The sequence below is a fragment of the Martes martes genome, assembly GCF_963455335.1.
Source record: "Martes martes genome assembly, chromosome: 4".
NCBI classification, from domain to species: Eukaryota; Metazoa; Chordata; class Mammalia; order Carnivora; family Mustelidae; genus Martes; species Martes martes.
Genome location: NC_137891.1, coordinates 164464649 through 164479589, shown reverse-complemented (window position 1 = coordinate 164479589; position 14941 = coordinate 164464649). Strand labels below are relative to the sequence as shown.

The 14941-nt window shown below is 42.9% G+C and overlaps 1 protein-coding gene across 1 annotated transcript in view; it reads left to right on the top strand.

Annotated features, from left to right (window-relative positions):
* Positions 1–5019: 5019 nt before the first annotated feature.
* The window catches only part of LOC308341121 (protein argonaute-4), a 36353-nt gene continuing 26431 nt past the window's right edge, over positions 5020–14941 (top strand). The window contains exons 1-2 of the mRNA XM_080800788.1: positions 5020–5148; positions 14005–14170. Coding sequence (XP_080656914.1) covers positions 5130–5148; positions 14005–14170 — 185 coding nt within the window. The 5' untranslated portion in view covers positions 5020–5129. The remainder of the gene's footprint in view (positions 5149–14004; positions 14171–14941) is intronic.

The window sequence follows — 14941 nt, the reverse complement described above, 5'->3', positions numbered from 1 at the left end:
TTGAACTCTACCTCCCATCATATACAAAAGCAAACTCGAAATAGATCAAAGACTTAAATGTAAGAGCTAAAACTATAAAATGCTTAAAAGACAACATAGGAATAAATCTTCATGACTTTGGATTAGGTTTCTTAGGTATGATAACAAGCACAAACAATCAGAGAAAATTCAAACTGTTGAAATTAAAAACTTTTGTGCTTCAGGGGCACCTGGATGGCTCAGTCGGCTGAGTGCCCAACTCTTGATTTTGGCTCTGGTCATGATCTCAGAGTCCTGGAATTGAGCCCTGGGTCAGTCTCCACACTCAGTGGGGAATCTGCTTAAGGCTTTCTCTCCCTTTCCCTTGACCCTTCCCCACCTCAAATAAATAAATAAATCTTAAAAAAAAATAAAAAGAGCAAAGAGTTGAATCAACATTTCTCAAAAAAAGTTATACAAATAGACAACAAGTACATAAATAGATGCTCAACACCAACCATCCTTAAGGAACAGCAAACCCAATATACAATGAGATACCACCTCATACTCATGAGGATAGAGATAATTTTTTTAAAATTTGAAAATAACAAATATCGGCAAGAATGTGTAGAAATTAGAGCCTTCACATATTGCTGATGGGAATATAAAATAGTGTAGGCACTGTGGAAAACATTTCATCAGAAAGTTAAACAAAGAGTTACCATATAACTGAGCAATTCTACTCCTAGGTTTATAACCAGAAAAATTGAAAAACTATATATCCACACAAAACTTATGTGTATCCACACAAAAACTTGCACATGGTTGTTCACAGCAGCATTATTATGGTCCAAAAATGGAAACAACCCAAATGTCCATCAACTAATGAATAGATCAACAAAATATGGTGTATACATACAACGGTATATTATTCAGCATTAAAAGCAATGGAGTAGTGGGGCACCTGGGTGGCTCAGTCAATTAAGCATCCAACCCTTGATCTCACCTCAGGTCTTGATCTTAGGGTCATGAGTTCAAGCCCTGCATTGGGCTCCATGCTGGGCATGAAGTGTATTAAAAAAAAAAAAAAGCAATGAAGTATTGATGCATGTTACAACATGGATAAACCTTGAAAACATTATGGTAAATGCAAGAGCACATACTATATTATTCCATTTATATGAAAAGTCCAGAATAGGCAAATCTATAGAGACAGAAAGCAAGTTAGTGGTTTCCAAAGGCTGAGGTACAGGGTTTCTTTTTGGATGATGAAAATGTGCTGGAATTGGATGGTGGTGATGATTGCACTTGTGAATACACTAAAAACCACTGAATTTTACACATTAAAATGACGAATTTTATCATATGTGAATTTTATCTCAATTTAAAAAATGCAAAAGAGCGAGGCTGCCAGTAGAGTAAGAGCAGGTGGGCAGAAATTCCATTTGGATGCCAGGTGGTGTCTCTTGGCAAGCTAGTCTTGTTTGGTAGTGTCCAATGCAGGTCCCTGTCCTCCTCAGCCAAGTGGCTCCACTTCAGCTGCCACTTAAGATTTTTGTTTGAATAAGGGGTTCCCCAGCTAAAAAAGAGTAAAGCCCTTGGCCCAACTGATCAACTGCAAAGAAGTTTCTCCCCGACTTCTAAGCTCCAGACTTGCAGAATGTTAGTATGAGGAGAGGCTGGGGAGTCAAAACATCAACAGAGGCCAGTGGCCCAGACAAGGGTTGGAGTGTCACAAACAGCGCTGGTGGCTGGAACTCAGCCTTCTGGCACAGTGTCTGCTAACAAGGATCCCTCTGGCTCTTTCTGATCTCAGGGGAGCATTGACATATTGGAGAGGTTTAGTTTCATTCATAAGCCTTGACTGAGCATGTTCTGGCTCTTACCCCCAGATGGGTGAGCCAAGTCCCTGTCCTCAGGTGGCTCAGGCACAGGATGTGAAAACATGCTCAGTCCCTGACGGTTCTGCTCCCCTCTCTTGGACTGAGCTGAGATCTTGGGTACGCTGTCTCTCAAAGGACAGCAAGACAGTGGCAGGGGAGCAGATCTTAGCCCAGGGGAAGGAGGGAAGGCAGGAAAACTAGTGACTATTGGGCACATATATTGGGTCAGAAACACAGGAACATGCACATATATGATTTAACTTCCTCCTTACTGACTCCTTTAGCAGTAGGTGAAGGGACTTGTCCCAGGTACTTGGAGCTATTATGCTATAGAACTGAGATTTGAACCCAGGATCATCTGATTTGAAAGTCTGTGCTCTGAAGAAGCTGGAAGTTCACCTAGAGTTTTTCACCTAGGCCCCTCCATTGGACCATTTCTAGCTCCCACTGTTGGCACATTACTTGCTCATTCATTCATTCATTTGTCCTGTAATTTTCCCTGAGTAGGCATTTGGTGCCACATAATGAGTTAGGCAACAGACACACAAACCTGAATACCTGAATAAAGAGTAGGCCCTGTCTTCAAGGATTTATAACGTATTGGGAGCTAAGCCTAGACGGAGACATAAGACCAGGGGCTGAGGTAATTATACCACCAAGGGAGGCCCTATGGTGGTTTGGCCAGATGGCGAGTGCTTTTAATACGAGAATGAGAATTCAAGGTTTGGGGCAATGGGGGCAAATATATGGCTAATTCTCTACCCAGCCCCCACCCTGTCCTGTAGATGTGTGGGGTGCGGGAGAATGAGCAGCCACCATCAGAGAGAGCTGAGGGGGAAGTGGTATTCTAGGGCATGGTTTCTACTCTGCCACAGCAGGAAGTGGGGGGAGGGCTGGCTGAACAGGCCAAGGCTTAGGGGAGTTTACTGACTACAGGACTTTGGTTTGGGAGGGTTCAGTCAGAAGGGTCTTTGGGAAGGGGGCAGTGGGTGCTAGAGTGAGTTTGGGAAGGAGAATGTAGATCAGAGTGGTCAGGAATGATGGAGTGAGAGAGAAGGGATTGAGGTATTGCAGTCCCGACTGAAAGTACAGGGTAATTACATTTCATACTCAGGTTTCTGAGGCTATTTTCGGTACAGGAAACAAACTATCATGTTTGCTCAGGGTACCAAATAGAACATGGGGAAATTTGTTAGGAAGTGCAAGAGGGAAAATCAGCCTCAACTCAGGCTGGAAGCCACTAGTACTGTTTAAACTATGGGAGGAATTTAGCCTGGAGTAGAGGAGAAGGGAGGTGGCTACTAGGTTTAACTCAAAGCTTGACTTCTATTTGGTTTTTCTTATCCTCTTAGCTGCAAACCAGCCTGTTCATTTTGTGAGTACTTCCTCCTCTTCAAACTTGTGTCCCCTCTTGCTGCTTCCCGTTAATATGTGGTTTAACAGAGAAGTGGCATGGTGCTATGGAAAGAATTTGGAATACAGTATTCCTCACTATAGAATCTAGTCACTCAGTTAAAAGTCCCACTTCCATAGCCAGCCAGAACCAGAATGCAGGATTTAGAACTCCAATTTTCCCGTCCTTCACTGCGTTACCATATAATGCAGAGTCTGACTTCCTTAGCTTCCCCGAGCTTCCGTTTCCTTAAAAACATCTACTTTATAGTAGTTGTGAAGATTAAATGACATGTGAAACCCATAATACAATGTCTGGCCATGGAGTGCCCCTAAGATTTTTTTATTATTACAGGCAAAAATTACCAGGCTCTCTGGCTTGATGCTCAGATGAATATCTCATTATACATGTTATAGGCTGAACATATGAAATTCATATATTGAAATCCTTACCCTCACTATCTCAGAATGTGACTGTATTTGAAGATAGAGTCTTTAAAAAGAAGTCTGTAAATTGGGCCTTAGTCCAGCATGATTAGTGTCCCTACAGGAAGAGGACATTTTGACACAGACATGTACAGAGGGAATATCATGTGAAGACACAGTGAGAAGACGGCCATCTACCAGCAAAATAGAGAGATCTCAGAAGAAACCAACCTTTGATCTTGGACGTCTAGCCTCCAGAACTGCAAGAAAAGTAATTTCTGTTGTTTAGGCCAGTCAGTCTGTGGCACTTTGTGATGGCAGCCCTAGCAAACTAATACAACACAAACATTGTACCCTTTTAACTGGTGGACAAAAGCTCCCTCATTTTGCTTCTTGGCCTGTAGTGCTATGCTCTCCAACTCAAACAGTCAGCTAAAAGCCCCAAAGGTGCTGGTGTCACTGGGCTGGCCATGCTGTCTTGGACTGGGTGTTGCTCCCTTGGCTCTTGGCTGCTAAGAGGAAGTCATGTGAGAAAGCGAGACTTGCCCTTCTGAAGTGCCTGGTGACTTTCTGACTAGAGGTGCTTGTGGTGGAACTAGCAAGAGACTGTCTCATGCATCATGGTCCATTCCCTGGGTGCTTTCAGGCTGCATGGGGAGGGAAGGGCAACTGGGTGTACGATTTGGGTGAAGCAATGGAGGAAAAGGGCTGCGTCTGTGGTGACCCTGGTGTCCTCTGTCCCAGGACAGTAGAGAAAGAGGAGATAGAGGAGAAAGAAGGGGTCTGAGGTGGGAGGAAGAAGGAGAGGCGCCTGATGTGAATCACAGGGCACTTTCCTCCGCCAGAAGTAGCGAACTGTGTCTGTGCATCAGCAGGGTCTGGAATCCCGATCTTTTGCGGGGTACCGTTTGCCTGGAGGCTCTGGGACCACCGCACGAAGCCCCCCACAGCCTTTTGCCCGGCTGGCTGTCCTGGGCGACAGGGCAGTGTGAACAGGCGCGCGCGCACCCGACACGTCCTCGGGGCACTGCCCCCTCCGGGCGCGCGCCCACCCCCGCCCCACCCCGTCCCGCCCCCCGCCGGGCTCCCGCTGACCGGGCGCCCGGGGCCGCGCACGCCCCCTCCGCTAGCCGGGACCCTGGGCCGCGCGAGCCCCGTGCCCGCTCCCCGCCCGGCGGGCGCGCGCGCTGGCTCCCGCTCCCGCTCCTGCTGGCAGTGGCGGCGGCGGCGGGGATTGTTTTTGTTGTCGCTGAGGCCGGAAGAGCCGCGGGAGCCGGGTCCCTGTCCCCGGGCCGGGCGCCGCCGCCGCCCCCTGCCCAGCGCCCGCGTCTCCGCGGCGCCCCCACCCCCAGCGCCAATATTCCGGAGATCAAGCGTTACGCGGCGGCGGCGGCGGCGGCGGCGGCGGCGGCGGCGGGGCCCGGAGCGGGAGGCACCGGGGACCGGGGCGAGGCGGCCCCCGCCGCCGCCATGGAGGCGCTGGGACCGGGTGAGGAGCGCGCTCGGGCCGGGGCTGGCTGCGGCCCCGGGACTGGTGGGCGGGTGAGCGGGCGGGCCGGTAGCTCCCGGTCTCCCCCATCGGCCCTTGCTTACCTGGGTTCGGGCCGTCAGGCGTGGGGGAAGGGGATTCGTGCCCGGTAGCACAAGGCGGAGGGAGCTGACCTGGGCCCTGGGGGGCGGAGACCGCGCTCCAGCCTGGAGAGACGAGGCACCGCTTGAGGTCTAAGGGAGGCAGGCCCAGGATGGTGACCCCCTGCCCCAGGTAGACGGGAGACCTAACTCAACCTCGGGGAGGTCGTCTGTGCTTCAAGGTTGAGGCAGGCGAGTTTGGGCCTCAGAAGGAATGATCTGGGCCGGGTGTTCAACTGAGGCCTGGCCTGGCCTGGACTGGACCAGAAGGACCCCCTCCTACTACCAGGGGTATTCTTGGCATGGGGCCACACCCGTGTTTTTCTTTGCACTGATAGATGGTCCAAAGCCCTCAGATAAGGAAGAAGAACTTCCCCCAAAGACTTCTTATGACCCCCAAAGGCCAGGGGGCAAAGTACCCACCCTTTCTCGAAGGCCCTGAAGTCTCGGGAAATGTGGTCCTATGCGTCTGTCAGTCTGTGCAACAGTCCCAGAGGCTGTGGCCTTAGTGACAGGCAAGTTACCAGAAAGCCCATTCTAGTACAGGCTTTAATGCCCTGAGTTCTCTTCTAACTGGGTTTTAGGTGGTTGTGAGGATTAAGTGAAGGTGAAAGTGCTTTGGAAACTGTAATTCCCCATCTTCATGAATGACCTCTGTTTATCTCTCCCAGTCGGCCCAAACCAGAGGAACCATTCCAGGTTGTAGCAAATGCTCTGCAGGTTGGGAAGCTGGTGCTCCCTCCTCAAACCCCAACAGGTTTCTAATGCCTTGGCTAAGTAGGGCAGGGTTTAGAGGCTGTGATAGAATTAACTTTAATATCAAATCTTATCTACATAGTGGACTTAGTTGTAGAGCATTTCATTTTTTTAGTATGTAGAAAATTCAGTTTACCATTTGAGTTTGGAAACTGCAGGTTTGCTTACTTAGAACTTGTTTACAAAACTGAATGATTAAAGTCCACCTTAATTTGCTGCCTAAAGTATTTTTTAAAGGCCCCCATAATCAACTTTCATATGCCTTTTAAAAATAAATTGGCTTTGTGTCATTAATATTATTTGATAAACCTGAATCTGAGTCTTATACTGGGTTACTTCAGCTATGTCCCCCAGCCACAGGCATGATCATGTCTTTAGGAATGTAACAGATTTCTGTTCAAATCCAATCTAGTCATTTAATAGTTGTATAACCTTGGGCAAATTACTTAATTCCTTTGAACTTTCATTTCCTCATCTGTAAAATGAGGGTAATAATAATTATGTGCTGCAAGATTGTTGTGAGAATGAAATGAGATAATGCATATGAGGAGTCTTATTGTGGAGACTAATGCATTGTAGATATTCAACAAATGTTTCTTCTTCCCTCCCGGTTAGTAATTCATGATTGAAGCAACTGTTGCATTTATGAGTTGCTGCTGGAAGAGACTATGTAACTAACTGTGTATACAAACTGAATGTCATGGAAAAGATCAACCTGGTAGTTAGGAACCTCCTAGGGACTTTTTGTTGGGGAGGGGGGTGATTTTAGCTTTTGCAGATTTGAAGACTTAGCTCACTCAGGATTGTGGAAAATTAATTCTCACTAAGCACAGTTTTAAGACATGAATGTATAAATCAAAATGTCACATAGATCTTTTCTGCTAACTAGAATATTTTCTTTCTGCTGTCTAGCAAACCCCTTTTCAGGTGTCACAGTATCTTGGAAACCCAGTTAATAATAAGCTGCTTGCTGAGCATAGAATTGGAGCAAAGGGAGTTGATAGTCTTGTGGGATATTTTATCCAGGCTGTTTTAGAACTTAGAGAAGCATTTCAGCTTTGTTGAAGCACACCAGTCTAGTGCTTTGTGCCCTCCTCAGTTGAATAATCACTGACGTATTCCTGGTCTTGCTGTGCTCTCTTCTTACCCCATTTTGGTTTCTGACAATAATAACTTAGAAATATAGTTAGTCAGATTACCATTTATTTTGGCTATATTAATGATAACTTTTATTTTTACAGTGCTTTACAGTTTGGAAGGTGCTTTCATAGCTCTTAACTCATTTGAACTTCTGTGAGGTAGGCCAAGTAGCATTAGCCCCATTTTACAGATGAGTAAAGAGTTTCAGAAAGCTTTAAGTGACTTTTTCAAGATCTCAAGGCTGAGTGGTGAAATGCAGATAAGTCTGGGTCATCTGACCCCTAGTCTGTTATCCTCTTCTTCATTTAAGACTGACTTTATCCAATTGGTGTTAAGTAATATTTGTTTCCTTTTCGGAAGATATAATTTTCTGACTTTCTCACCAACTTTTGGAGATATGCCCATTATAAAGCCCAGGGACTTTTGAGCACTGACTATAACATGTATGCAAGTATAGTCATAACAGCTAACATTTATTGAGCACTTACTATTATGAGGCACTGTGTTAAGCTTTATGTGTACATTATCTCATGGGATCCTGACAATTGCTTTATGAAGTAGATGCTATTATTACCACACCTCCCATCCTTTATAGATGAGGAAACTGAGGCACACAGTGACTAAGAAACTGGCCCAAGGTCATGCAGTTAAGAACTAGTAAAACCGTGATTGAAACCTATACAGTTTGGTTCTGCCTTAGCCATTGTGCTTTATTTCCCTGTAACTAGTTTGCTGAATTCAAAGAAACCACCTTTTGAAAAATTTTAGATCATAGTTTTCTAAATAAATCTCCTAAACTTACTCAAAGAAATGACCACTTGCCTTCCACCTTTTCTCTCTTACCAAAGAAAAGGCACACAGTACTTACCTTTCTCCATTAATCCCACTTCTTTTATTTCCTTTGCCGCGATCCTTTTGGCATCAAGTACTTCACAATCCTAAGGCTTCTATATATCTCTGAAGTACATTGGGAAAGAAAAAGCACTGGGCTGGGAATTAGGAAACCTAAATTCTAGGGGCACCTGCGTGGCTCAGTCGTTAAGCGTCTGCCTTCAGCTCAGGTCATGGTCCCAGGGTTCTGGGATTGAGCCCTGCTCAGTGGGAAGCCTGCTTCTTCCTCTCCCACTCCCCCTGCTTGTGTGTGTTCCCTCTCTCGCTGTGTCTCTCTGTCAAATAAATAAATAAAATCTAAAAAAGAAAAAGAAAAAAGAAACCTAAATTCTAGTCAGAATTTAAAATCAAAGCCATATCATTTGCTCCACATTTCTGTTTCTGCATTTCTATCATAAAGCTGGATTTATGATACAATGATTGTTTAAATGTACCTTAGACTATGTGGGGCTAACTTGTCTATATGGTTTAATTGGGTTGTTTCAGTATGCCTATCATCTCTGATATTATTTATTATTTACCTCTTTCCTTGTTTTTAAATGTCTGACCACGCCCAGAGTAGATCCCTTATATACCAGAAGTGGAACTCAATTCCAAGCAACTATATTTTTAGTATAAATCATGTACTTTTGCTTAAGTGAAAAATAATAGTCATTTCTTGGGTTTTAGGAATGACTGGGTTTCTCTTTGGTCTTTATCTGAAGCTGCTACAAAGATGACAGGTACAGGCATACCTTGGGGATATTGTGGGTTCAGTTTGCACCACTACAATAAAGCAAATATCACAATAAAGCAAGCCCAGTGAATTTTTTGGTTTCTCAGTACATATTCATGATACTGTATTCTCAGTGTGCAGTAGTGTTATGTCTAAAAAATGTACATACCTTAAGTAAAAATCCTTTATTGCTAAAAAGTGCTAACCATCATCTGGGCTTTCAGTGAGTCATGATCTTTTTGCTGGTGGGGGCTTTCTTTGATGTTGATGGCTGCTGACAGATCAGGGTAATGTTGCTGAAGTTTGAGGTGATTACAGCAACTTCTTAAAATGAGACAACGATGAAGTTTCCCACATCAATTGACTCTTCTTTTCATGAATGATTTCTCTGTAGCATGTAGTAATGTTTGATAGCATTTTACCTGCAATAGAACTTCTTTCAGAATTGGAGTCTGTCCCCTCAAACCTTGTCACTGCTTTATCAGCGGAGTTTGTACATTCTAGGTGCTTTGTGGTCAGTTCAACAATCTTCACAGCATCTTCACCAGGGATAGATTCTGACTCAAGAAACCACTTTCTTTGCTCATCTACCGAAGCAACTCCTCATCCGTTAAAGTTTTACCACAAGGTTGCAGTCCTGCAGTCAAATCTTCAGGCTCCACTTCTAATTCCAGTTCTCTGGCTGTTTCTACCACATCTGCAGCTACTTCCTCCACTGAAGTCTTAAACCCCTCATAGTCATTCAGGAGGGTTAGAACCAACTTCTTCCCAACTCCTGTGAACGTTGGTATCTTGACCACTTCCCATGAATCATGAGTGTTCTTTATGGCATCTAAAATGGGGACTCCTTTCCAGAAGGTTTTCCATTCCCTTTGCCCAGATCTATCAGAGGAAACCACTCTCTATAACAGCTATAGTTTTACAAAATGTGTTTCTCAAATAATAAGTCCTGAAAGTTGAAGTTACTCCTTGATTTTTGGGCTGCAGCATGGATGTTGCGTTAGCAGGTATGAAAATGACACTAATCCTGTATACCTCTGTCAGAGCTTGTGAGTGACAAGGTACATTGTTCCTGAGCAATAATATTTTGGAAGGAATCTTTTTTCCCGAGTAGTGTGTCTCAACAGTGGGCTTAAAGTATTCAGTAAATCATGTTATACACAGATGTGCTGTCGTCCAGTCCTTGTTATTTCATTCATACAACACAGGCAGAATAGATTTAGCATAAATCTTAAGGACCCTAGGATTTTCAGAATGAATATTGGCTTGAACTTAAAGTCACCAGCTGCATTAGCCATTAACAAGAATTGGTCTGTCCTTTCTCGCTTTGAACCCAGGCATTGACTTCTTCTCTCCAGCTGTGAAAGTCCTAGATGATCTCTTCTTCCCATATAAGGCTGTTTCATCCACACTGAAAATCTGTAGCCACCTTCATTAATTATCTTAACTAGACCTTTTGGATAACTTGCTGCAGCTTCTGTATCAGCACTTGCTGCTTCGCCTTGCACTTTTCTGTTCTAGAGATGGCTTCTTTCCTTAAACCGCATGAACCAATGTCTTCTGGCTTCAAACTTTTTCTCTCTCTCTCTCTCTCTTTTTAAGAGCATGTGCCAGAGAGCATAAGCAGGGGTTGAGAGGTAAGGAGACAGGGAGAGAAAGAATCTCAAGCAGGCTCCAACTCACCATGGAGCCGGAGAAGGCAGGGATTGGGGAGGCTTGATTTCAGGACGCTGAGCTCATGACCTAAGCCGAAATCAAGAGAGAGACGCCCAACAAACTGCGCAACCCAGGTACCCCCAGCTTCAAAGTTTTCTTGTCAGCTTCCTCACCTCTCTCAGCCTTCATAGAATTGAAGAGAATTAGGTCTTGCTCTGGGTTAGGCTTTAACTTAAGGAATTTTGTGGTGTATTTGATCTCTCCAGACCGCTAAGACTTTCTCCATATCAGCAGTAAGGTAGTTTTGCTTTCTTATCGTTCATGTGTTGACTGTAATAGCACTCTTAACTTCCTTCAAGAAGTTTTCCATTGCATTCACAGCTTGGCTGACTGGCCCAAGAGGCCTACTTTCAGCTTGTCTTGACTTTTTTTTTTAAGATTTTATTTATTTATTTGGCAGACAGAGATCACAAGTAGGCAGAGAGGCAGGCAGAGAGAGAGAGAGAGAGAGGAGGAGGAAGCAGGCCCTCCGCTGAGCGGAGAGCCCGATGCAGGGCTTGATCCCAAGACCCTGAGATCATGACCTGACCCAAGGCAGAGGCTTTAACCCATTGAGCCACCCAAGTGCCCCTTGTCTTGACTTTTGACATGCCTTCTTCACTAAGCTTAATCATTTCTGGCTTTTGATTGAAAGTGAGACACATGTGACTCTTCCTTTCACTCGAATACTGAAGGGCCCTTGTAGGGTTATTAACTGGCCTAATTTCAGTGTTGTAGTGTCTCAGGGAATAGGGATGCTTACGGAGAGGAAGAGAGGGGAATGGCCAGTCAGTGGCACAGTCAGAACACAAAACATTTATGGGTTAAGTTTATTGTCTCATAGGGGTGCAGTTCATGGCACCCCAAAACATTTATAATAGCAACTCAAGGATCATTGATCACAGATCACCATAACAAATATAATAATAATGAAAAAGCTTCAAATATTGGGAGAATTACCAAAGTGTGACACAGAGACATGAAATGACCAAATGCTGTTTGAAAATAGCACCAATAGTCTTACTCAATGCAGGATTGCCACAAACCTTCAATTTGTAAAAAATGCAATATCTGAAAAGCACAATAAAGCAAAGTGCAATTAAATGAGGTATGCCTGTATTTTTCAGTTCGACATTTATTGAACTCCTACAATGTGCTAGTCCTTGATGAGGTATTGAGGAGATAACAATGAACTGAAGGGCCATTTCTTCTAAGAATTTATAGGCTAGTGAATGAGACGATAATTAAATGCCATTTCTTTGTACATGTGCTAAGTGTTCCCTTGTACAGAGGGCCTTGAGCATACCAAGGATGCATCTTCCAGTCTGGGAGACTTCCAGGAAGGAAGTCACACCTAACCTGAGTTTTGAAGGATGAGGAGAATTTAGGGATAGATTGAACAGTGAATTTAATATGTGAGATTTTCCATAACTTTAAGAATTAGCATATGGAGATCTGTCAACACACATCTCATTAAAGTGTTTGCTTTGATTTTCCTAAGTGATGTTGGACCAGAATAGCTTCTTACTTCAAAGTTTTCTCTCCGTAGTGAATTGCCTTTGTTCTTGGCAAAGTGCCATAGCAGTAAGAACCTGTTATAACTTTCCACTGTGATCACTGTAATTTACTCAACACCTATTCATAACAGAAAAGATGTTTATTTTTTAGGCCATTGTCTACTTGACATTATCATCAGAAAGAAGCAAGGTTTTCTAGTCAAATATTTCCCAGTCTGTGTTTCCTTAATCCTTATCTCCTGAATATTGGCAGATATTTGATTCTAAAAAGAGAGAGTTGAGGGGGAAAATAAGTTGGGTAAATGATTAAACAGATTTATTTATTATAAAACTTACTAGAGGGCACCTGGGTGGCTTAGACATTAAGTGTCTGCCTTCGGCTCAGGTCATGATCCCAGGGTCCTGGGATCAAGGCCCACATCTGGCTCCCTGCTCAGCGGGAAGCCTGCTTCTCCCTCTCCCACTCCCCCCACTTGTGTTCCCTCTCTCTCTGTGTCTCTTTCTGTTAAATAAATAAAATCTTTTAAAAAAAAAACTTACTAGAGAATTTAGTATAATAATGTACATTGGAATTTTGAGAAGGGGAGAGAATATGCAGTTTCTTTAATATATGGAATCCTTTCTTTTTGTGGACTATTTTATGAAGCATCAACGGAAGAATTTGGAATGACTGCTCTTTCTAGACCAGGGTTTCTCACCCTCAACACTATTGATATTTTGGACAGATACTTTGTTGTAGGGGGCTGTCTTGTGCACTGTAGAATGTTTAGCTGTATCCCTGGCTCCCGCCCACTGTATGTCAATAGCTCCCTCTGAGTGGTGACAACCAAAAATGTCTCCAAACATTTGTCACATGTTTCCTGGAGGACAATATCTCTCCCCGGTTGAGAAACACTGATCTAAACTGTAAGTTCTTTGAAGGCAGAAGCTCTTTTTCCAGAATCTACAGCACAGGTTAGACGTGTAATAAGTGAATAAATGTTAAATAAATAAGCTAGACATTATGATCAAGAAATGTCACATTGTCCAGATTCTACAAGCATTAGGTTATAAACAGTAAAGTCTAGCATTACTGATATTGTTTCACCATCTAAATTAGCAAGTAAATTAATAAACATATAGCTACTATTAACCTGCTCCTGTCTGTACAAATTATAATAAGGTAGGCTAGTTTGTGAAGGATTGATAGATCTTCTCCAGCCTGAGTATGGTGATAGTCCCTAGAGCTTAGAGATGGTTTTATTTATTTATTTATTTATTTATTAAGATTTTATTTGGCAGAGATTACAAGCAGGCAGAGAGGCAGGCAGAAAGAGAGAGGGGGAAGCAGGCTCCCCGCTGAGCAGAGAGCCCGACACGGGCCTCAATCCCAGGACCCTGAGATCATGACCCGAGCTGAAGGCAGAGGCTTAACCCACTGAGCCACCAAGGTGCCCAGAGGTGGTTTTATTTTAAAATACACATAATTTGGGGGTACCTGACTGGCACCATCAGTGTAGCATGAGACTCTTGATCTCAGGGTTATAAGTTTGAGCCCCACATTGGGTAGAGAGAATACTTAAAAATAAAATCTTTTAAAAAATGCATATAAATTTGTAGGCCTAGCTGTAGATCTACTAATACTTATAAGAGGTTTTCTACAGTAGTCTATATCTGAGAGGAGTTCATCATGCTGTCTATATAATTTTAATGTTCCCCAGATTCAAAATGATAGCCACATATTTATTATTCCAAATTTAATATTTTGGAATATTTTAATGTTCCCCAGATTCAAAATGATAGCCACATATTTATTATTCCAAATTTAATATTCCAAATATTTAGAAATCTAGAAAACCTTGGGTTAAAAGATACCACAGACTCTTTGTATCAGAGTATGTTCAGTGAATAATAAGATCTCAATAATTATATCTATTATTGTTATCATCATCATGATCACGAAGGGAATATTATCCTTTACAACCAAATAGCGCATCAAATAAATGTCTTTCAATCTCTTCAGGACCTCCAACCAGCCTGTTTCAACCACCTCGTCGCCCTGGCCTTGGAACTGTTGGAAAACCAATTCGACTGTTAGCCAATCATTTTCAGGTTCAGATTCCTAAAATAGATGTGTATCACTATGATGTGGATATTAAACCAGAAAAACGACCTCGGAGAGTCAACAGGTAAGTATCAGAAAAAGTGGAGTTGTGTATATTTAAATGCATATAAATGCATTATATATATTTATATATGCATTAAGTGCATATAAATGCATATTTATTATGTATCATATTGTTCTCTAAATTCTTTCCATGTAGGCTTTGTTTTCTAAGACGGTAAATTTCTCGATAGCAGCTTTGTTGTCTCATACACGGTTACTCTGGAGATTGTCGCACAGTGCTGGATACGTTATTGTTCTTTAAGTGAATACTTATTGAATGAAGGAGAAAGTCACTTTTGTTGTCCAATGGTAGCAGAAATTTAAATAATAAAATAAATAAAAATAGGTGAAGCATTAGTGTCTGTGGGAAATTAGAACTATCTGAAAATTCAGGGGCTGGCTCAGTTGATGGAGCATGCAACTCTTGATCTCAAGGTTGTGAGTTGGAGCCCCAGGTTGGATGTAGAAATTACTTAAAAATAAAATCTTTTTTAAAAACTATCTGTAAATTCAATTTTTATTATTACGTGTTGGTATCCCACACGAGAAAAATATAAGTGTAAAGGCAGAAGAATCATCTTGGAATATTGGAAAAAGTAAGCTCAGAGAGAAGCTCTGTTAAATCTGACATTACCCAAGAGAGGTCTGGATGAGACGATTCAAGGCTTGTGGTCTGTGTGGCAAGAATTTACCAAGTGTGAAGACACAGTCCTGTAGTAGATATTTTTATAATGCTAAGAACACCTGCTTACCTTTTCTCTGTTTTCATGCCATGATAGTGACACCGTTGTTA